Source organism: Chrysemys picta, chromosome 8, assembly GCF_011386835.1.
Source record: "Chrysemys picta bellii isolate R12L10 chromosome 8, ASM1138683v2, whole genome shotgun sequence".
Lineage (NCBI taxonomy): Eukaryota > Metazoa > Chordata > Testudines > Emydidae > Chrysemys > Chrysemys picta.
Window position 1 is genome coordinate 76,058,642 of NC_088798.1, and position 24,262 is coordinate 76,082,903.

The 24,262-nt window shown below is 46.8% G+C and overlaps 2 protein-coding genes across 10 annotated transcripts in view; both read left to right on the plus strand.

The window, feature by feature from the left end:
* The window catches only part of SIL1 (SIL1 nucleotide exchange factor), a 234,465-nt gene that overhangs the window by 85,387 nt on the left and 124,816 nt on the right, over positions 1-24,262 (plus strand). The gene's annotated exons all lie outside the window — the stretch shown is intronic.
* On the plus strand, positions 1,871-4,568 carry LOC135973261 (myb/SANT-like DNA-binding domain-containing protein 2). The gene is made up of 2 exons (XM_065555882.1): positions 1,871-2,823; positions 3,948-4,568. Exons 1-2 carry the CDS (start codon positions 2,274-2,276, stop codon positions 4,460-4,462), a joined length of 1,065 nt encoding a protein of 354 aa, XP_065411954.1. The 5' UTR covers positions 1,871-2,273; the 3' UTR covers positions 4,463-4,568.

The following is a 24,262-nucleotide window of genomic DNA, read 5'->3' on the forward strand; positions in this document are numbered from 1 at the left end:
GAAGTTCACGAATCTGAGGACCAACAAAGACACCTTCCTTTATCTTAGCTTCACTTAACCTTGGAAATTTTCCACGGAGGTACTTGAAAGCTGCTTGTGTTTTGTCAATGGCCTTGACAAAGTTCTTCATCAGACCCAGCTTGATGTGTAAGGGTGGTAACAAAATCTTCTTTGATTCAAGAAGTGGTGGATGCTGAAGACTTTTCCTCCCAGGCTCCAATGACTGTGGGAGTGGCCAATCTTTCTTGATGTAGTGGGAATCTCTTGCACGACTATCCCATTCGCAGAGAAAACAGCAGTACTTTGTGTATCCAGTCTGCAGACCAAGCAAGAGAGCAACAACCTTCAAATCGCCACAAAGCTGTCACTGATGTTAGTCATAGTTTATGCACCTCAAAAGTTGTTTCATGTTGTCATAGGTTTCCTTCATTTGGACTGCATGACCAACTGGAATTGATGGCAAAACATTGCCATTATGCAGTAAAACAGCTTTAAGACTCGTCTTCAATGAATCAATGAACAGTCTCCACTCATCTGGATCGTGAGGGCTGCCATCACACCATCGATGTTGTTGCAGGCTACAAGATCACCTTCCATGAAGAAGAATGGTCGCGGAACATGGAAACCCTAACATCACCTGCCAGGAGATTCCACTGCTTTAGGCTGGAGCCCAACAGCTCTGCCTTACAGGGTAGTTCCAAATCCCTGACAAGGTCATTCAGTTCACCTTGTGCTATGAGGTGTGGGTCAGAGGAGGAGGATGGGAGAAAATGTGGGTCCTGTGACATTGCATATCCGAAGAAGTGGGCTGTAGTCCACGAAAGCTTATGCTCTAATAAATTTGTTAGTCTCTAAGGTGCCACAAGTACTCCTGTTCTTTTAACTTATACCTAGATATTTTTCCAAATTTCTCCATGACATTTAACACTGAAAGAAGTTTTGCATGGATCACTTACTTACAGTATGTCATGTGCAAGCAGAAGTAATTTATGCAGCCTGGCAAGTGATATTTTCCCTCTACTGCTAGAGATCTCCAAAGATTCTAAAGCCCTTGCTATGCTCCTGTTAAGCAAGAGAGAGGATCTTAAGTCATTTGTCTATACCATCTCTTAGTGATATGAATAAATGAATCTAATCAACAATCTGAAGTTTAACCCCAGACCAGATTTTTTTAAAGATGTTTTTCTAATCTACATATCACCATTCAACTCAGTCAAATGTTTTCTGTATGTCTAGCGACATTCCCACAAGAAGTTTTAAATTCTCCTTCAACGCCTACATAATATGCAATAGGTTTTAGATAATATCTGCTGTTTGCCGTATTTGAAATGAAACCCATCTTATCTTCATTAATTTCCTTATCATTTAATCTGTCAGCCATGGCATTAGTAAATGTAGTTGTCTCACTAATATGCACGTTATAGTCTGCAGAAACAATCCGCCACCTCTCAAGGAAGAGTTAACAGCAGAGAGAGTGCTGTAGTGTTGTGAGATATTGTGAAGACTTTTATTTACAAACTGACAATACATTTTACTAGGAAAGTAAATCTCATGCAGTGCTCCAAGGAGGGCTGCAAATCCACATGGTGCTGCTGGGTCTTCCCTCTTGTTTACAGCTAGTAGAAGCTAGGAGGAACAAGCGCAGAAGAAGTCACTAGAAGCCATTATGAAGAGCTGCAACAAAACCTGGGATCTGAAAAGGGCTATGGAGAGACTTGGAGCTGTCCTCAGTGACTGCTGCAGGACTGGGGCCAGGAGCTGAAAGCCACCATGAAGCCCCCAGTGCAACCAAATCCTTTCCTGAAAGATATAGTGCAGGAGATTGGAGGCCTGGCGCTCCAATCCTTTCCTCAGCCTGCTGCATCACCCTGTGCCAGGTTGCCGCCTTCTTTGGCCTGGTCTACACTACGACTTTAATTCGGATTTATCAGCTTTAATTCGAATTAACCCTGTAACCGTCCACACAACGACGCTAGTTAATTCGATGTAAAGGGCCCTTTAAATCGATTTCTGTACTCCACCCCAACGAGCGGAGTAGTGCCAAAATCGATTTTAACAATTCGAATTAGGGTTAGTGTGGCCGCAATTCGATGGTATTGGCCTCCGGGAGCTATCCCACAGTGCATCATTGTGACCGCTCTGGACAGCAATCTAAACTCGGATGCACTGGCCAGGTAGACAGGAAAAGCCCCGCGAACATTTGAATTCCATTTCCTGTTTGCACAGCGTGGAGAGCACAGGTGACCACAGATACCTCATCAGCACAGGTAACCATGCAGGCTGATAATCGAAAAAGAGCACCAGCATGGACCGTGAGGGAGGTACTGGATCTGATCGCTGTATGGGGAGAGGATTCAGTGCTTGCAGAACTTCGTTCTAAAAGACGAAATGCAAAAATTTTTGAAAAAATCTCCAAGGGCATGATGGAGAGAGGCCACAATAGGGACTCAGATCAGTGCCGCGTGAAAGTCAAGGAACTCAGACAAGCCTATCAGAAAACAAAGGAGGCAAACGGTCGCTCCGGGTCAGAGCCGCGGACATGCCGCTACTACGCCGAGCTGCATGCAATTCTAGGGGGGGCTGCCACCACTAACCCACCTGTGTTCGTGGATTCTGGGTCGGGGATAGTCTCGACGCCTGAGGATTCTGCCGATGGGGTAGAGGAGGAGGAGGAGGAGGAGGATGAGCTTGCAGAGAGCACACAGCACTCCATTCTCCCCAACAGCCAGGATCTTTTTATCACCCTGACTGAAGTACCCTCCCAAGCCTCCCAAGCCTCCCAAGCCAGTACCCAAGACTCTGACCCCATGGAAGGCACCTCAGGTGAGTTTACCTTTTAAAATATAAAACTTGTTTTAAAAGCAAACGGTTTTTAATGATTACTTTGCCTGACTTTGCATTCGCGGTCAGTTCAGCTACTGGAAAAGTCTGTAGCTATTGGAAAAGTCTGTTAACGTGTCTGGGGATGGAGCGGAAATCCTCCAGGGACATCTCAATGAAGCTCTCCTGGAGGTACTCCGAAAGCCTTGCCAGAAGGTTTCTGGGCAGTGCATCTTTATTCCCTCCTCCATGGTAGGACACTTGACCACGCCATGCTTGCAGCAAGTAATCTGGTATCATTGCCTGACAAAGCCTGGCAGCGTATGGTCCCGGTGTTTGCTGGCATTCAAGCAACATCCGTTCTTTATCTTCTTGTGTAATCCTCAGGAGAGTGATATCACTCCTGGTAACCTGGTTGAAATACGGGAACTTAATTAAGGGGACAGAGGTGGCCGTTCCTACTGGGCTGTTTGCCTGTGGCGGAAAATAAATCCTTCCCTGCAGTTAGCCAAGCGCAGATGGGAAATTGGCCCTGAGTTTTTCGCGTTTGGCTAGCAGGGATCTTCCCTGTTACCAGCCACGCGGTGGGGGGAGGGGTACTGTGATCATCCCAGAGAATTCATGGCGAGGGGGGGGGGGCGGCGGTGGGGGGGGGATTAGTTTGGTGCCTGTAGGGATCTTCCCTGATACCAGCCACGCGGTGGGGGGGAGGGGTACCGTGGTTAGTTTGTTTTCTGGTGCTGCTGAATGTTAACAGAAAAACCGCAGCACTCTACTTGCCCAGACAAGCCCCACCACACTCCCCCCCCCCCCCCCCCAACTGGCTGAGATTGGCCAGGCTTCTGCAGCACTCTACAAGCTATGCTTGGTATGTGGGAAAGTAGGGCGCAGAAGCTGTAAGAGAATGGCTTACCATGGCCGCATGCAAGCAGAATTCTGTTGCCCAGACCTGTGATCTCTAGCAGCAAAGCCACAGGCACTCAGCATTAAGAGGCAAAATGCGACCTTGCACAGAAATCACATGTGCTATGTAATGTGAACAGTGTTGGTCACCGTGAAAGAGTATAAGCATTGTTCTGCAAAATGTAGCTTTTAAAACAATTCTCTCTTTTTTCCCCTCCCTACAGCAGCTGCAAATTCCTCAAGCCTCCCTCCTCCATCCCGAAGGTTATCACAGATAAGGCGTCGTAAAAAAAAGACGCGAGAAGAGATGTTTTCTGAAATTATGCAATCCAGCAGGAGTGACAGAGCTCATCTGAATGAGTGGAAGGAAACAGTTTCAAAGTATAGGAAAGAAGTCAGTGAACGTGAGGAGAGGAGGGACCAACGTGAGGACATGAGGGACCAACGTGAGGAGAGGAGAGACCAACGTGAGGAGAGGAGAGACGCTCGAGATGAGAGGTGGCGTCAGGAAGACCAGAGGATGAAGGAAGCAACGCTGGGGCTGCTCCAGCGTCTGGTGGAGGTTCAGGAACGGCTGCTGGAAAACAGACTGCCGCTTCAGCCCCTGTTCCACCCTCCCCCCTCCCCATGTTCCGTATCCTCCTCACCCAGACGTGTAAGAACGCGGGGGGGGAGGCTCCGTACACCTTCCCATTCCACCCCAGTAGACAGCCCAAGCAAAAGGCTGTCATTTTTTTAACCTTTTCTTTGTGGCTTTTTCCTTCCCAGTAATCCTCCTCCCAAATACCACCCGGGTTCCCTCCCTCTTTTTCTAATCTATTAATAAAGAATAAATGATTTTTAAATGATAGTGACTTTATTTGGTTTGAAAGAAAGCTGGGGGAAGGGGGAGGGTGGGTTCCTTACAGAAAATCAGTCAATAAAGGGGGCGGGTTTTCATGAAGGAGAAACAAACAGATATTTCACACTGTAGCCTGGCCAGCCATGAAACTGGTTTTTAAAGCTTCTCTGATGCACACCGCTTCATGGTGTGCTCTTCTAATCGCCCTGGTGTCTGGCTGCGCGTAATCAGCAGCCAGGCGATTTGCCTCAGCCTCCCACCCTGCCATAAAGGTCTCCCCCTTACTTTCACAGAGATTGTGGAGCACACAGCAAGCAGAAATAACAATGGGGAGATTTCTTTGGCTGAGGTCAGAGCGAGTCAATAATGATCTCCAGCGGCCTTTTAAACGGCCAAATGCACATTCTACCACCATTCTGCACTTGCTTAGCCTGTAGTTAAACAGCTCCTGACTCCTGTCCAGGCTGCCTGTGTATGGCTTCATGAGCCATGGCATTAAGGGGTAGGCTGGGTCCCCAAGAATAACTATGGGCATTTCAACATCCCCAACGGTTATTTTCTGGTCCGGAAAGTAAGTCCCTTGCTGCAGCCCTTTAAACAGAGTTGTGTTCCTGAAGACGCGAGCGTCATGAACCCTTCCCGCCCAGCCCGCATTGATGTTGGTGAAACGTCCCTTGTGATCCACAAGTGCTTGCAGCACCATTGAAAAGTACCCCTTGCGGTTTATGTACTCGGTGGCTTGGTGCTCCGGTGCCAAGATAGGGATATGGGTTCCGTCTATCGCCCCACCACAGTTAGGGAATCCCATTGCAGCAAAGCCATCCACTATGGCCTGCACATTTCCCAGAGTCACAAACTTTCGTAGCAGCACCTGAGTGATTGCTTTGGCTACTTGCATCACAGCAGCCCCCACAGTAGATTTTCCCACTCCAAATTGATTCCCGACTGACCGGTAGCTGTCTGGCGTTGCAAGCTTCCACAGGGCTATCGCCACGCGCTTCTCAACTGTGAGGGCTGCTCTCATCTTGGTATTCTGGCGTTTCAAGGCAGGGGACAGCAAGTCACAAAGTTCCATGAAAGTGCCCTTACGCATGCGAAAGTTCCGCAGCCACTGGGAATCGTCCCAGACCTGCAACACTATGCGGTCCCACCAGTCTGTGCTTGTTTCCCTTGCCCAGAATCGGCGTTCCATGTTTAGAATCTGCCCCATTAACAACATGATCTCCAAAGCACCGGGGCCTGTGGTTTCACTGAATTCTGTATCCGTGTCCGTGTCCATGTCCTCATCATGCTTGTCGCTGCGCTGCCGCTGCCGCTGCCTCCTCTCCTCGTTTTTCTGGTCCTGGCTCAGCATAAACTCCACGAGAACGCGCGAGGTGTTTACAATATTCATGAGTGCTGTCTTGACCTCAGCGGGCTCCATGCTTGCCGTGGTATGGAGTCTGCAGTGTTCACCCACCCAGGAAAAAAGGCGCGAAAATGGTTGTCTGCCGTCCGTTGCTTTCATGCAGGGAGGGAGGGAGGGAGGGAGGAAGTGAGGCTGTACCCAGAACCACCTGCGACGATGTTTTTTGTCCCATCAGGCACTGGGATCTTAACCCACAATCCCAATGGGCGCGGGAGACTGCGGGAACTATGGGATAGCTATGGAATTGCTACCCACAGTGCAACGGTGCAGAAATCGACGCTAGCCCCAGTACTTGGACGCACACCACCGAATTAATGTGCTAGTGTGGCCGCATTCATTTCGACTTTATACAACCTGTTTCTCAAATCCGAATTATCTAAATTCGGATTAATCCCGTAGTGTAGACATACCCTTTGACTGCTGCACTGCCTTTCTCCGAGACCTGGTCCCAGTCTTGAGATGGAGGGAACCTGGCTCAGGTGGAGCAGGGCTGGGGAAAGGGAAGTGCCTCACTTTCTGTATTACCTTTAGGAAATGCTCAAATCCCTCTGATGAACCTAAGTGTGATTGGATCCCCGGGGTGCAGTCTGGGACTGTGGGACTGCTGTGCCCCCTTAACTCATTAATCTGGGTTGTTTCTCACAATGCTTTGCTAGTGACAAGGAGCAAACCTCTCCAGGCGCTGTTATTACTCAGCACAACAACATGTGGAGCCCCACACCCACACTGCTCAAGACGAGCAGTGCAAATTTATTAATTGCTTCCCCACTTCATCAATGGAAAGTGGATATGCACCAGCCTTTGCAAGGCCTGAGCAGATTTACCACACACTTCAGGCAAACTCAGTGGTAAAAATAAATAGTAAAACAACAGAGATTTTAAGTGATTACAAGTGATAGGCAAAAAGTCAGAGTTAGTGACCAAAAGAAAATAAAACGTAAGTACGCAGGTTAAACTCTCAACCCTATTAGACTGGGCAACGTCTAGATTAAGCAGTTTTTCTCACCCCATTGGACATTGCAGTTCATAGTGTACAGGTTTCACTCTTGAAACCTGGGCAAGTCCACTCTGTTGGAGTCTTCAGTCTTCTCAGCGTCCTAGTTGCTTGCAGCATAGGTGGGGGCAGGAGAAAGGCCAAGCATGGGCTCCATGTGTTTTGTTTTATACCCTCAGTCCCATGTGCTTGCAGAACACAAGTCCAGGCATGTCTGGTGGGCATTGCTGAGTCTCCAGGCAAGGTTGAGCAATTCCCCCATGTGTCATAGGCGCCGACTCCGTGGGTGCTACGGGACTGGAGCACCTATGGGGAAAAATTAGCGGGTGCTCTGCACCCCTCCGGCAGCCAAACTCATCCCACCCCTGCCTCGCCTCTTCCCCCCCCCTCCTGAGCGTGCCGCGTCCCTGCTACTTCCCCTCCCTCCCAGCGCTTCCCACCTGCCGCCTAACAGCTGTTTGGCAGCGCTTGGGACTTTCCAGGAGGGAGGAGGAGGAGCGGGGATGTGGCACGCTCGGGGAAGGAGGTGGAGAAGAGGCAGGGACTTGGGAGTAGGGGGTGCAATGGGGGCAGGGAAGGGGCTGGGATGGGGAAAGGTGGGGCGGGGACTTTGGGGAAGGGGGTGGAATTGGGATCGGGCAAGGGCGGGGCAGTGGGGGGGGGTGTCGAGCACCCATGGGACGGAGGGGAAATCGGCGCCTATGCCTGGTGTGGCCTCATGCAGGTGAGTCATTGAATTGTAGCTCCTTTACTGGACAATGGCTGTTGATGGCTGTTTGACACCTCGCCCGGGCGTTAGTTACTCTCCTTGCTGTTGTCTCTCTGGGGAGCTAATATCTGGCTGATTCCCCAATTTACAGCACAATCTCATAACTTAATATGCTCTAAAGATGTACATATTTAGATAAAACAGTGATTTTCAGCTGATCATAACCTGTTCCCTGATACCTCACATGGCATGCTTTATATGCAATATCACTATTAGATACAGATGAGGAATATGGGGGTTACAAGATGCTCCCCCAAGGTATAGTATGTCACACTAAGTGAAGGAGAAATTGGGAAACTGTTGCTATATTTTCTATTAGGTAATTGCAACCATGATGATTTTATAAAGCTGAGGCACCCAGAACATTGCACAAACAGTTAATGGTCATATGATAAATCACGAAATCATTGCAAGATGGATCATGTCAAAACCAGATAAAGGACTGAAAGCTGATTACATGTGCACCAAACTTAGCGGATAATAAGTGAAGACAAAAGCTCTGAAAGAGGATGCTTGAAAAATGGTAAGGCTGGGCTGTGGCAGAGGTCCCGCAGGAGTGAATGACACATCCCATAGGCTAGATTCTGCTCAGCAGTGGTGTAAATCTGGGATAACTCCAGAGAAATAAATGGAGATCATCCAGATGTCCATAATCTATAAGTGATATTGGAATTTGGCCCTTGTTATCTAAAAATAATTAAGTCTAGTCTCAGGCTATTTCTCTCTTCTCCCAAGTCCAGATAATGCATATACAGAAGTTTACCAAAAAGCCTCATTGCAGGAATTAACCTAATGATGTGTTCTGCTGTATTTAGGTAAAGGCTTAAAACAGTAATCCTCAAATGTTGGTGTGCGAACCGCTGATTCTCCAAGCCCCTCTGGGTGTTCCATGGAACTGCTTCTCTCACAACGATGAAGCTTCTGGCAATTTCAAAATGTGGTTCTACTCTGAAAAATGACTATGTATAAATGCATCATCTTACTCACTAGCTCTGCTTCTTGTCTGTATTGGAGTCAGATCTGCAATTAGTGATAAAAATACATTTTTGCTACTCTGTATTCCTGTTAGCCCTACAGAGCCAACTTAGCGAGAGTGAGCTGATTCTATTTCTTCTTGTGCACCATTGTCAACAGTATTTTCAGTCACACCTGTGAAATCCCCACTAAATTCAGTGATGACAAAAGGCAAAATTCAGCCTGCAGAACCTTTACAATATGTGAAGATAGGGGAAAAACTCCAGTTTCAGATTGCAAGCTGAGTTTGCCGTGCTGGCAGCTGGAAAACGCATGTTGTTAATTGTAAGCAGAGCACCGAGATACGGAAATCATTGAGAAATGATAAGCACAGAACCCTGCAATGTCATCTTACAGTGTCACTTTTCAGTGTAGGTAATCACTTTAAGCAGTGATGGTTACTGCTAATACTAGCTGAATCTAGCACTTTGTGTCTTTAGAATTTATTTTGACCACATAAACTTAAAAAAAGAAAAATCTGAAACACTTCTACATTTTTCTTCATTACTTTCTTTGTTGGGTGTTTCTTTGGTATAAACTCTGTTGTCCTCAAATTTGCTGACAACACCAGAATCAGAGGGAGAGCACGCATCTAGGAGAAGGGAACTGAACTGAAAAGGGTCTACAGAGATGAGAGCAGTGAGAGGTGATTGCAGACAAGGGGAGAATTGGCCTTAATAAATGTAAAGTCCTTCAGGGAGAGGAAGAAACTAAAACAAAAAAGGTACAAGTTTATATTTACTTTATCTTGCTTAATATTACCCTGATATTACTTTTAATGTAAGCAGGGAGATTGGTTCAGAGAAGGTGGAGGGTGGGAAGGTATTAATGTGAACACCTTTAACTTTAATAATGAGAACTAGTTCTTAAAAGTTGAGATGCTCTTGTTTAAAGGACCATTAAAATCTTCTCATATGCTTGTCCAATATTAGGTAGATCCTGAGAGTGACTGAGGAATTTTTCAAGTATTCCTCCATTTTTAAACAAAACTGTGCCAGTATGTCCCTCTTCCCTGCAATCTGTTGAGCACAAATTACAGTACTATGGCAATATGTGGATTGGGATGGCTACCCCCACACACTCACTCACACAGTTTGATCATCCAGAGGGGAAGATGATTAGTTCAAACCTAGACTTGCAATAATTTATCACGTTCTTTGCTTTAAGTGCATCACTTGCAAAAAGCAGATGTTTGCCTGCTCCATTTTTAGCTCTGAAAATACTTTGTTTGAGTTTGATTGATGGATGTCCCTGTTACATTAATAGTTGGGCCTTTTCAGAAGGCTGTTATTACCAGGAGACTTTGGTGTGGGTTTCAGTTTTTCTTCTTGCATTGAAAATCTATTATTAATGGTTTTTTTCTGTTTAAAAAAAAAAAGTAGGGGGGATGTCTTCAATTCAAGCAGCTTGCTTCACTCTCTGTGTCCCTTGGAAGCTTCCTTGGTTATGCACTTTTAAAGTCAATGGTACAAATGTTTTTCTGTATTCAGTGTATGGTCGAGGTTTTCTGCTATTTGCTAGTGATTTCTAATTTTATTAGAGGGTTTTTTTAGGATGCACACAAATTGCTGTGTGACAAATGGCTGTCTGTATCCCTCTAGTATTCTTTGAGGTGGCTTTTGCATGTTTCCACTTGCCGGGTGCAACTTCTGATGCTGTTGAGCCTCGAGAGCCTTCTGGAGACCACTGCTCATTTGGGCCCCATGAGTACAGTCTTGTGGCACCAAACGTTCTGAAATGGGGTTGAGTAAGGGCGTTGTGGCTCCAACCTCTTCAGTACATTTCTTGTCATGACTGGTTGCACGTGCAAGAGCTCTGCAGCAATATTGGTGTTGAAGGGGTATCCCAAACTCCCTTATCTTTTACTATTAAACCATTTTATAGTTAAGTAGCTAGTTATGACCATAAGTGTTTAGCTTGTGCTAACCTGCTAATGCCAACTTTTTTATTCTGGACCCTAAGGGTATGTCTACACAGCAAAGAAAATCTATGGCTGACCTCTGGCTCAGGCTGTGAGGCTTTTTCATTGCTGTGGAGAGTTCCAGGCTCGGGCTGGAGTGCGGGCTCTAGGACCCTGCGAGGTGGGGTGATCCCAGGGCTCGGGCTGGAGCCTGAGCCTCTAAGTCTACACAACAATGAAAGAGCCCCACAATCCAAGCCCGGCGAGCAGAGTCAGCTGGCATGGGCCAGCTGTAGGTATCTAGCTCCTGCTAGATATACCCAAAATCATACTTACTGGATGAGCAGCATTGTCACTCTGGCTCTCTGACTAGGTCTCTAGTGGCATTTCCAGCTGAATTGCTAGCTAGCTGTTTGTGTATATAAAGAGATTTTGGCTGTCTCGAGAAATATACTTCTGGCCAGCGTCTGTTTTTGCCTGTGTGGTTTCCAAAGGGTATGTCTGCTTATTGTCGACCATGGTTAAACTGACCAACATATACCAGGTTTTTTTGCCACTTCTCAGGAAGCGCCTCATAGTCTGCACATGTAGTGGGAGCATTACCGAAGTGTTGGTTTTGTTTTTTGAGCTTTTTTTTAATTCTGCCACTGCTCTTCAGTGCAGCACTGGCATGTCTGCAGGAAGTACCCCTTCTGCATCTGCTCTGCTAGATCTTGACGTTCCAGTGACTACTGGAAAGATGAGACTAAGGGCTAGTCTACACTGGCAACACTAAAGTGCTGCCGTGGCAGTGATTTAACATGCCTTGTGTGGTCGTAGCGCATCGCTGGGCCACCTCAACAAGGGGTGTAGCGCTGGGGCACTGTTTACACTAGTGCTTTACAGAGCTGCAACTTGCTGCGCTCAGGGGGGGTGTTTTTTCACACCCCTGAGTGAGAAAGTTGCAGCGCTGTTAATTGCTAGTTTAGACAATGTTTTCGTCTGCCTAGGGGCCAGGGACATCCAGAATCTCCTGACAAGACCATATGGAAGCACAGACGATAGGGTGTAATGGACTTAGGGACTGTGAACGACATGAGCAGGCATCACAAATTAGTACACTTGGGGTGTGTCAGCATTTAAACAGAGAGAGACATCTAGCTAGATAATCCCACAACAGTGGAGAGCACATAGGTAACCAGACTGGTCAATTCAGATGTAGAACAGTGCAGTGTTTAATAACAGTGGGAGGACTACCTGAAGCATTATAGTTAATTTGATATGGGAATGCATCCACAAGAACCCTGTAGCAGTTCAACTCATTCTGAAGTACAGCTATGCTAAGTGGATTAATTATAACAGGATAAGACTCAAGATAAAGAGGGGGTAAAAAAAAGCATTTTATGAGTTGATGTGAGGCCATTTGTGCTGAAAAACCTAAAAAATACACAGAAGAAATTTTTCTGTGTACTCAAAGCCAGGCCTGGATAGGGTTACCATTCGTCCGGATTTACCCGGACATGTCCTCCTTTTTGTGCTAAAAATAGCGTCCGGGGGGAATTTGTAAAGCACTCACAATGTCCGGGATTTCCCCCCTCCCCCGGCAGAGCAGAGCGAGCGGCTGGGAGGGCTGCAGGAAAGTCCCGGGCTGGACTCCGGAGCAGCTGTAGAGGAGCCGGATCCGCCCTGCATTCTGAGCAAGTGTATCAGCACAAAGTGCAGCCCTCCCCTTTTGCAACTGGGAGCGGTTTCTGCCATGCAGCGTAGCAAAACGGGAGCGAGAGCACTTTGTGCTGATACAAGGGCAGCTCTCCCCTGCAGCCCGGTCCGGCAGCACTGTGCAGGGCCAGGGACCGGGTTTTGTTGTGCTGGGGAGCTTAGCCACGTGTCCGGCTCGCACAGAGCCCAACACCCTGTTCTGAGCAGCAGGGTAAGGGGGCCAGGGGGCAGGAGAAGGGGCAGGGAGGTTCTGGAGGGGGCAGTCAAGAAACGGGGGGGGGGGGCTTTTTGGGGGGAGTGGAGAAAGTTTTGGGCAGTCAGGGTACAGGTAGGGGGTAGGGTCCTGGGGGATAGTTGGGGGGGTCTTAGGAGGGGGCAGTTAGGGGACAAGGAACAGGGAGTCTTAGGTAGGGGGTGGGGTTCTGGAGGGCAGTTAGGAGCAGGGGTCCCAGGAGGGGGCAGTCAGGGGACAAGGAGCGGCGGGGTGGGGGACTGGGAGTTCTGGGGGGGAGCTGTCAGGGGGCAGGAGTGGGGAGAGGGATCGGAGCAGTCAGGGGACAGGAAGCAGAGGGGTTTAGATGGGTTGGGAGTTCTGGGGGGGGCTGTCAGGGGGCAGGAGTGCGGAGAGGGATCGGAGCAGTCAGGGGACAGGGAGCAGAGGGGTTTAGATGGGTTGGGAGTTCTGGGGGGGCTGTCAGGGGGTGGGGAGTGGTTGGATGGGGCGTGGGAGTCCCAGGGGTCTGTCTGGGGGTGGGGGTGTGGATAAGGGTTGGGGCAGTCAGGGGACAAGAGGCAGGGAGGCTTAGATAGGGAGTGGAGTCCTGGGGGGCAGTTAGGGGCAGGGGTCCCAGGAGGGGGCAGTCAGGGGACAAGGAACGGGGGGAGGGTTGGGGGTTCTGGGGGGCCGGGAAGTGGGAGGGGCAGGGGCGGGGCTAGGGCGGGGCTCCTCCCGTCCTCTTTTTTGCTTGCTGAAATATGGTAACCCTAGGCCTGGACAGGCCTCGAAAAATGCAGCTAAGAAGGCATCATGAGTTATATGTCCCCAGAGGCAGATGTGTGTTCCTGCTGTTTGTCCTGTCTGGAGGAAGCCTATTCCCTGATCACTGCTCAGTAGGCAGCAGAGGCTCTATGCTTTCTTCAGTGAGGAGATCTCATGAGCCCAGTCACAGGTCTGTCCTCAGATCAGCACCGCCCACTCTGGTGGGACGGAGTAGGATATTTTCAGCTTGAGAGGCAAGATATGGATGAATCAGGGACCAAAGAAGTCTGTGCTAAAGAGGCATAACAGCCATGCTCCACAATCTGCACTGCGCTTTAAGGAGTCCTAGATATAAAGAATGCTGACGGAGAGATTGAGCCTTCTGATGCTGAAACTTTATTGATGTTGAGGCCAATTTAGCTTCTAAGGAATTTGCTGGGCAGGTTCTTTATCAGTGCTGTGAACTTTCTAGTTACTGGAGAATCAAGGTCCTAAGCAGGCACTTATTGTGTTCAGGTCCTGGAAATTCTTCAGTACTAAAGCGCTGTTCTTATGTAACAAGCTGATGCAAGGCTCACTGAGTCTGGGCTTGTGGAAAATTATACCATCACTTACACCTGTGTAAACCTGTGGTGTGGAGTGGAGTAGTGCAGTTGAAACTAAGATCAGAATTTGGCCTTGCAGTTGGAACTTAGTTAATAATTCTGTTGATGATCTATAAGCCAAAATTGAATCCGCTCTGGGGAAGTGGGCTGGGTTCTAAGTACATGCAGGGAAAAAATCTACTGAATAATAAGGCGCCATTTTCCCACAGTTACTTTTCAGAGTTGAACCAGGCTGTAAGGAGAAAATAGTTTCCTTGAACTTAATGGTTCAAGTGTCCTTTGCATTAATAAAATTTACATATATTTCACTCTCATCAATAAAAATGTGTTCTGCAGTGTAACATTGTTGCCTCTGTACTGGGGTTACTTATATTTTACTTGCACTGTTTGATTTGTTGAGACAGAGTTAAAATCTATATGCCAGATCCTCAGCTAGTATGGATTGCTGTAGCTCCATTGATTTCAGCTATACTGATTGACATCACCTGGCCCTATAACTTTTCCAGCATTGCATTATTCAGCACTCGTCCTAAATGATATCTTGCACTTGTACAGCACTTTTCCGTCGGAAGGTTTCTAAAGCACTTGCCGTTTCTGTCCATATGACACCACTGATATTTATCCAACTCTGGAATAGAGAAAGCAGCTAGAACACACACTGAGGGAAGATATATTTTGTGACAGAACCTGAAGTATAAGGACACCTTTTCATATGCAATACTTTGCTTGACCTTTGATTCAGGATGGGGGACATTTGATGATGTAGTAGCTCTGCCTCTGTGGCAGAGCTCTTGGCATTATTGGCACTATAAATTGTCCTGGATACATTCTAAAATTACACAAGATATTGATATATCTTCTGAAAGGATTTCCTTCCCCGGGGATGTTACTGGCCATTATGATGATTTAGTTCTGCTTTGAGTACAGAATTCTTAGCACAGGGATGCAACACTTTCTTTAATCTTCCATTCCATTCAAAGCGGGGGAGGGTGTATTTCTGACTTCAGAGCAGCAGTTGCAAATACAGGGGGATTATTAATGTTACAGTTTTAGAGACTAAAAGTCAAAGATTGGCATCTGTGCTGTGCATGCAAAATTTGTGTGTACACACCTGTTACACATGTAAATCTCATGTTGGCACATGAAAAATGTGGAATTGTGCCCATAAGTATTCAGTTAGTTGTGCAAGTCCAATGCTGACGTGCACAATAGGTTTAGGGACAATTCAAGAATCAAAATTTTCTGATTGGCAGCTAGTGTGCACATTTCCACTTTCTCTGCACTTGAGATGTGAATGTTTTTACAGATCACGCGCTAAATCCTGCTGTCTTTGCTCAGGTATATAGTACTGTTTAAGCCATGGGACCTAATCCTGTACTTTTTTGCACAGGGAACTCCCACTGAAGCAGGATTTGGTCCCATCATAATATTGTTGCATATTATAAAAAGGGAAATAATATCAGTATTTTTTTTAATACTTATGTACTATATATCCTTGGGACACTTGTATAATGTGCTGATGAGTGCTGTAGAAAGAACTATACATTATAGGTGGGGCTGGAAGCTCTGCCTATCATTGAGGTTGTCAAACACATCCCATTTATAAGAGCCTGTATTCAGTTGCTTATAATTTTGCTAAATTTTAAGCATTTGGGCCCATATCTTCTATGCTGGTCTCTGTCTTAGTCTTTTTTGAAAGTTTTAGCCAAAACAGTTCAACTGTTTGAGAAAATGAGGCTAGGGGCAAATGCATTGATTTGTGATGTTATTTAAAAAAAAAAAAAAGTCTGGTGACTTTCAGTGAAATGCTCTAGCACCTGTATGCTTCAGAGCAGGGGCTTGAAAATTTTGCAGGGATGTAATCTTTGTTTCCGAGATGTGCCTTTTGCTGTTCCAGTGAAAATCTGACCAAATTTGGCCAAGTTCTAAGATTTTGAAAAATCTCAGTTTGCACATGCTTAGTAGAGACTAATAGGGATTGTCTACTCATTTTGCTCATGGCAAGCTGGGGTTTGGTCTAGTCCCATTTCAGAGAGGACTAGATCAGAGTGAACTAACAAACAGTTAATGCATGTCAGCAGTGTCCACACTGACAGTCCGAGGCAAGCTAGTGTGGGGTAGCTTTGCACCCCAGCATGCTGTGAATTAATTGTCTGTGTAGACAAGCCCTTTGATTTTAGCAACTAAAATCTCCAAAGATTCTATGCACCCTTAGCATGTTCAGAGCTCTTAGAGTTGACCAGGCTCTGTATGTGCCATCTCCAATGAGTGACTGAGCATGCTGTCTCCAGCCCCGGGCTACAGGGGTGAAGCTGCACCTTCTCTTTAATGGCTGCTCTTTTTTGAGTGCTTGTTCATGTCAATTCCAATCAGGTGCATGCGCGCTGCATGCACAGTTGTTGGAAAGTTTTCCCTTAGCAGCTCCCATCGGGTCGGCTGTGGAGCCCACTGGAGTGGCGCCGGATATAGGACCCTGCCGACCTCGTGCCTCCTCAGTTCGTTCTTACCACCAGTGGCTTTCGGGTGGCTTCTGCTGGCCAAACTTCCGTCTGCCGGTGGGGACCCCAAGATGCGTCCAGAGGGAGCGTCCTTCAAGAGCCCCTTCTGAGAAGTCCAACTATCTCAAACTTTTCCCTTTATTTATACATTAATAATACAATGACATATCAAGCAAGAGGTTTCCTGATGATCATCAATTAACCAGAGATGTTTTGTTTTATTTATTTCTTTTCCAGCATGTCCATGCCTTGGGGCCCTGACAAACATTCCCGGGGACACACACAAACATACTTCTTGTTTTTCTAAAATACATGCATCAGCAATTTCAACATTTTTAGCAGGAAGGGTGCGGGGTCAAGCTGCCCTGTCTGTGGCACCCAAAATACCCTCCCCTCCTGCCTTGGTTACACTAAGGCTGCTGCATGACCAATTTACGACCTGATGACTTGGCTACTTTTAGTAATAAGCAATAATGGTTCAGTGTGGCCTGCTGACTTGGCTACTGTTAGCAATAGTGGTTTCAGGCACTTTACTGGTTTGCCAAAATCTCCCCATACAAGGCGGTACCCAGCCACTACTACAAGGGGATGCCCGAGTCTCCTCGGCCACGAGGCAGCCTGCACGTATGTGGTCCGGCATGCCAGACTGAAGCTCAGACCCCTACAAGCGAGGCTTGCATTTGCCTACCACCTGAAGTGCGACAGCCTAGACTCAGTGGTGAAGGTGCCAGAACACATTCTCGAGTCCCTCGGACGGAGTGCGAAGGAGTCCCCTTCAATAGTCCCTAGCCTTCCTTCTCCCTGGTAGCAGACACGTCAGCTCTGGGTTGGGGTGCACGTTTGGGAGATTTCCAAACACAGGGCCTATGGTCACAGGACAAGCTCCCCTTTGATATCAATATCAAGAAGCTTGGGGCAGTATGACTAGCACGCCAAACTTTTCAGGCCCAGCTGCAAGGACAGTGCGTGGCAGTGATGACAGACAATATCACTGCATGTTTTACATCAACAAGCAGGGTGGAACCCGTTCCTCCCCCTTATGTTGAGAAGCCCTCTGGAATCATGAGTGGTCCATCCGTCCAGATGTCATACACTCCATCTTCCAAAGGTGGGAGTTTCCCCAGGTTCGCCACCCAGATCAACCGAATGTGCCCAATATTCTGTTCCTTCGAGAATCACAGCACTGGCTCGATCACGGATGCGTTTCTGCTACCCTGGGGAGGCTGCATGTTGTATACCTTTCCCCTGATCCCTCTTGTGCACAAGGTACATCTCAAGATTCTTAGGGACATAGTGGAGGTAATTCTGGTGGCCACAGCGTGGCCTCAACAACACTGGTACACCACGCTCTTGGAGCTGTCAGTGGACGCCCTGATCACATTACCACTCCACCCCGACCTGGTCACTAAGGACCACAGTCACCTTCACCACCTGGACCTCCAGTCCCTCCATCTCACGCCCTGAAAGCTTCATGGTTAAACCCCATGGACTTTCTGTGCTCAGGACCAGTAAGAGAGGCCCTACTTGGCAGCAGGAAACCATCCACCAGGGCCACTTATCTAACTAAGTGGAAAACTTTCACTTGCTGGTGTGCCCAGCGGCCTATACAACTCATTCTAGAGTACCCCCTGCGCCTGAAATAACAAGGCCTGGCAGGTCATACATCGAGGTACATCTCACTGCTATCTTGGCCTTCCACTCCGGAGCATCTAGACGCTCCATATTCGCCAACCCCATGGTAGGACATTTCCTCAAGGGTCTGGAACAGCTACATCCTCAGATTAGACAGGCTGTTCCTGCATGGGACCTTAACCTGGTCTTCTCTAGATTAATGGGGCCCCCATTTGAACCGCTGGAGACTTGCTTACTCCTCTTCCTGTTGTGGAAGGTAGCCTTCCTGGTCACAATCACATCAACTAGGACGGTTCGGAGTTAAAGGCCCTTACCTCCAATCCACCCTACCTGGTCTTCCACAAGGGTAAGATGCAACTCAGGCCTCACCCAGCCTTTCTTTCCAAGGTAGTGTCACACTTCCATACTAGGCAAGACATTTTTCTACCTGTCTTTTATCCTAAGCCTCATGCCAGTAGTCAAGAGCAGAGGCTACGCTCATTGGATGTTTGGCGGGCGCTAGCATTCTACATCGAGCGCATTAAGCCATTCAGGCAGTCGAACTAGCTGTTTGTGGCGGTAGCAGACCGGATGAAAGGGCTCCTGGTCTCATCTCAAAGAATATCTTCCTGGATTATGGCATGCATCCGCATGTGTTACGAGCTGGCCAAGATCCCAGCCCCAGCACTTACAGCCCATTCCACAAGGATACAGGCCACGTCAGCGGTGTTCTTGGCTCAGGTACTGATACAGGAAATTTGCAGAGCAGCAACTTGGTCCTTTGTGCACATGTTCACCTCTCATTATGCTGTCACCCAGCACGCCAGAGATGATTCAGCATTTGGCAGAGCGGTGCTCCAATCAGCAAGTCCTTAACTCCAACCCCACCTCTGGAGTGGAGCTTGGGAGTCACCTGATTGGAATTGACATGAACAAGGACTCGAAGAAAAAAGTTACTCACCTTCTCAACACATCTTGAAGAACAGCAGTTACGAGAAGGTGAGTAACCGTTTTCTCCCAGCTGCTCTGTGATTGGGCTAGGCACTGAAACTGAAACTATGGAATCTCTCTTTTGTGTTCCCAATGATTCCTCTGCTAGGGCCAAGGCAATATGGAGAAGGAAGCTGCCTGTCTCAAATGCAGAGAGGATAAGAGCTGGATCTGATGGGGTTTGGAGAGTAGACTGGGACAAAGAGCCTGGAGTGGGAAACTAGGAGTGGAGACTGGGATGATGAGCATGGCAGCTGGGGAAAGAAATGGGGAATGGGTGTGGGGAGACTGTAATTGGATGAGGAGCCAGGAGGGCATTGGCTGGGCAAGGAAACTGGGACTGGGATGAGAAGCCTGAGGGATGGAGACTGGGACTACATGGGTGAGGAGAATGGGACTGGGACAAGGGGCCAGTGGTGGGGAAGGGACAGGTTGGAGGAGACAGGATAGAAGAGTCTGTGCCCACTGGAGCATGCTCTTCTCCAGAGCCTGGAATGGAACCCAAAATCCTTGAGTCTCGCCATTCCCCTGCTGTCAGCAGATGTGTGAAATCCACTGTCAAAGTGTCTCATCCACCTCTAATGCTGATTGACATAGAGGTTGGCAACCTACTGCCGCTATCAGTTACTCCATGAGCTCAAATGGCAGAAGCCTGAGTAAGTGGATCTAAAAGTTCCTACCTCGCTGAGGAGACATGTGAATGTCAGTATGATGCTACATGACGGAATTTGCTTTTTTAGTTTATTTTTTTTTAAACTCTGGGAAATTACATACAAAAATATGTTAAAAGAATGTTATTAAGGATGTAAAGTCCAGGACTCAAAAGTTAGGAAATGTCAGAACTATAGGACCCCTGCTCCATTCAGTACACAGGATGGACCTGCTTTTGGGATGAATCAGGGTTATATAATAAAGGAGGAGGTTGGCTGTAGGACTCTTTACCTCATTTGTTGGAGTACTTGGAAGTGTAGTCAATGAGAAAGGGCATTGCAAGAAGAGAAAGGATGGGCAATTGAACGCTTCCTTGAAGAATCAGATTCTAACCCTGCCTCTGCTGCGGAGTTCCTGTGTGATGATGGGCAAGTCACTCAAACCAAACTTTTCAGAGGTGGTCGCTAATTGTTTGTTCCTCATTTTCCTGGTGCCCAACTTGACACCTGTAATATGGGGATAATAGCACTCCCTCACCTCACAAACCACAGGGGTTTGTGGAAAATAAATTACAGTGCAGTAGAAAAGGCCCTGTTTTCAGAGCAGGTTTTGAAAAATATATAGTAAATAAGACCTGGGGCTGCATGTTGAACAATGAGGAGGAATCAAAATTTTGAACGACTGCTCATTAAGTGAGTACTGTCCAGCCTGAACACTGAATGAAGCAGGGGTCCTCTGGAAAAAATAGTATGTGATAATATAAATTAAAGACAGTATCATAATGCATAAGCACAAGGGTGCTGAATTAAGGTTGCACAGGCAACTATGGCATTTCCTAACTTCTGAGAGCTTGACTTTGCAACCTTAATATTCATTTAACATAGGGTTTTTGTGTGTAATTAAAGCGTTATACAGACTGAGGACCAAGTTGAGGGTTGCTGTCAGTAGAAGACTTTTGCCTATAGACGCCACTTCCTCTGTTGATTTGGTAAAGCTCGGAAGCTCACCTGTTCAGTTAGGGGTTTGGTTTGCATGATGCAAAGCCCCATCACCACCTTATCACTAATGAGTTCCAGAGTGGGTGGTTTGTCAGGCTACCCAATTAGTTTCTGATTTTTAACACTGTAAAGTACCCAGACATGATGGAAGGTAAAGAAGCTTATATATAAACAGCTAGAAGGTTGGAAGGAATGGGCTGGTCTCCTGAAGGGGAAGAGCACCTTTCATCAAGATACAAGGCTGTAGTCTCTCATTTCTTCCCTTTTGCCTACTCATTCATGGAAAGTCCCTAAGTCTCCTATAGTAGCCATCAGGAAGGCAGAATAATCAAACCCCCTTCCCTCCAACTCTTCTACAAATCATGTCACACACACATACGTGATTCTCCATTCTCGCATTCATAAAATCCTACAAATGACCAGTTATATATGGTTGAACTGCAGTGTGTACACTCTACATGCCTGGAACCTTCAGAATGAGAGGTAAGTGGTTTAATTCAGCAAAAATTTCCAACCTCCAAGGAGTGAAATTGAGCATTTTCCTTAGAAGTAATGCACCTGGCATAAGAAGGATAAATGATAACAGGTTCTGTGTTCCCTGATACCTGTCTGCAAGAGGCAATCTTTGAAAATTACCTCCAAGTAGTCTCTAATATGTAGTGCATGAGCTTGAGTCAGACCTCGGCTATGAAACTAGAGTATATAGCACTGTGTGATCAGTAAAATCAGCTGCTGTGCTTACTCACACATTATTAAAAAAAAAACGCATAAAAACCCACTCCATGATTTGTCCCTGAACAAGTAGGCCTTTATTTTTCTGTTAACCAACATGACTAATTTCATTCTTTGTGATCCATCTTAGAGATGAAATAACCCCTTAGTGCTCATCTTAAGTACTGCAGTGTTGACAGGTTGTCCTGACAAAAATTAGGCTAATGTCCCTTATGACTGCATTAGCTATAGAAACGGGGCTCTCTCCAAGGTATCTTCTTATTCCAGCTTTTATTCAGATTCATTTTCACTATTGCTTGGCAGCCTGGCTGACAGGTGCTTTTATTCAGCGCAATCTGTTAGTCTCCAACCTGAATTTTCAGATCACTCACCTGTTATGAAAAGAGAAATAGCTGTCCAGTGGTTTTGTCCATGTGACTAGACTCTTTTTAGTTATGATACCTACTGTAGATGACACAGCTCAAGGTGATCTTGATGCTGGGATGCTAACATGACCTGTTACGTAACAATTTGAAATGAGCCAACAGACCACGACCTACCAAAGGTAGAATTTGAGGCAGTGAGCTGTATGATTTCATTGCTCTCAGTAAAGACTCCAACAGGTACAGCATGTACTGAAATGCTATATTTGGAACCTTGAAGGCGGTCTATTTTTCTCTCATCATTTTATATTACTTACCTGTGTTTTATTTTTTTATTTTTTTTTGTAAGTCCTTTCATCCCAGGGTGCTTTACAAATATAACAAACCAATGTTCAAACTATACATAAGCACTGCTGAAAAACATTCACCTCGGGGGTGGCAATCCATTTGGCAAGTCACAGCAACATTATCCAGCAGTTTAGGACACGCAGTAAGAACACTTATTGAATTGAAGAGGAATTATATCTGGCTTTGGTAATACTGGCAATTTGGTTTATTGTTGACTTGGCTACACAGTGACACATGGGGTTCACACAGACTGGCGTATGTTTTGATAGGCAGTTGAAATATGCAAAGATGTTCTGCATTAAGCCTGATTTTTGAGGTGCTGAATGCCCCAATTCCCACTTTGTTCAGGAGTGACTCACACTTTGCAGGATTGGGCTAACTTGAGCACTGGAGGTACACAACAGTTTGCAGGATTGGATCGAATATGAGACTAAAACGTAAGTTGTTGAATTCTTCATATTTATTCACTAAGCACATGCATCATACTATAAACAAGGGAATGTTGGAATGCATAATAAGTGACTGGCTATAGAAGTCTGAGAAAAGATTTCACTTGTAAAGTGAAGACCCATATTTTGTGAATTTCACAAAAGGGTGACCCTTTCTTCTGATCCATGCTGCTTTTTGCTGATATAGTTTCTGTTTTCACTCTGAGGCCTAGTCTACGTACTACAAAGTTAGGTCGACATAAGCCATGTTAGGTCAATTTAATAATGTATGTGTCTACACTACTGAGTCCCTTCCGCTGACCTAAGTGATCTGTAAAGTCAACTTCTGTACTCCACCTCCGCGAGAGACGTAGCGCTTGATTCGACATCCACGGGTCGACATGGGGTAGTGTAGACATTGTGTTGTGTAGTTCGAATTAATTGGCCTCCAGGAGGTGTCCCACAGTGCTCCACTATTACTGCTCTGGAGAGCACTTTCAACTGCACTGTACATCAGCCAGGTGTACAGGAAACAGCTGCTCCCCTGTTAAAGCCCCGGGAACTTTTGAATATTCATTTCCTGTTTGATCAGCATGGAGAGTTCGTCAACCCAGGTGATCATGGAGACTCAAGGCCACAAACACGCTCCAGCACAGAGTACACAGGAAATGGGTGTATCTTACTGCTGTGTGAGGAGAAGTCTGTGCAGGCAGAGCTCTGATCCAGCAGAAGAAACATTGACATTTATACCAAGATTGCGCAGGGCATGGGGGAGAAGGACTACACCAGGGACACGCAGCAGTGCCGCATGAAAATACAGGAGATTTGGCAAGCATACTAGAAGACAAGGGAGGCGAACAGTCGTTTTGTTTCTGACCCACAGACATGCCACTTTTATGAAGAGCTGTATGCAATTCTCGGCGGCGACCTCACCACTACTCCAAAACGGTCTATGGATACCTCCCAGAAACCCTGGGCGACCTCGATCATTGTTGACAAGGAAGAGGAGGATAATGTGAGGCAGGCAAGTGGAGGATCCATTCTCTCCGACAGCCAAGAACTGTTTTTAACCCTGGAGCCCATCCTTTCACAGGACCAGCTGTTGGCGGAGCATGATGCTGGGGAAGGTACCCCTAGTGGGTACACATTTCAAATCAAACTGTAGGGTTTTCATGCTATTATTTCTAATGTTTAATCTGAACAAAAAAGTAGGTGCAGTGGGTATCGGTGGCCACTCCAGCTATGCAGAGGTTCTCTCCGAAAAAGACTGTTTATGTGCATGGGGATGGCCCAGGAATCCTCCATGGAGATCTCTAGGAAGCGTTCATGGAGGTACTCTGCAATCCTTTGCAGAAGGTTTACGGGAAGGGCTGCCTTATTTTGTCCACCACGTTAGGACACTTCCCACGCCACTCCAGTATTAACTCTGCTGGCATCATTGCGGCACACAGCGTTGCAGCATAAGGAGCGGTTCTGTACCCACACGCTTGCAGCATCTACTTCCTTGCCGCCTCGGTTACCCTCAGGATAGTGATAGCGCATATGGTCACCTAGGGAAAATGGGAACTTTTCAATGCTAGCCCTTACATTGCAAATAATTCAACAAGTAATCCGCTCCTATGTGGTGAAATCTGGGTCACACAACCATGCTTTCCCAAACATGCCTGGTTTTGGTTGGAAGGGATCACCGTGTATTGCAACCAGCATTTAAAA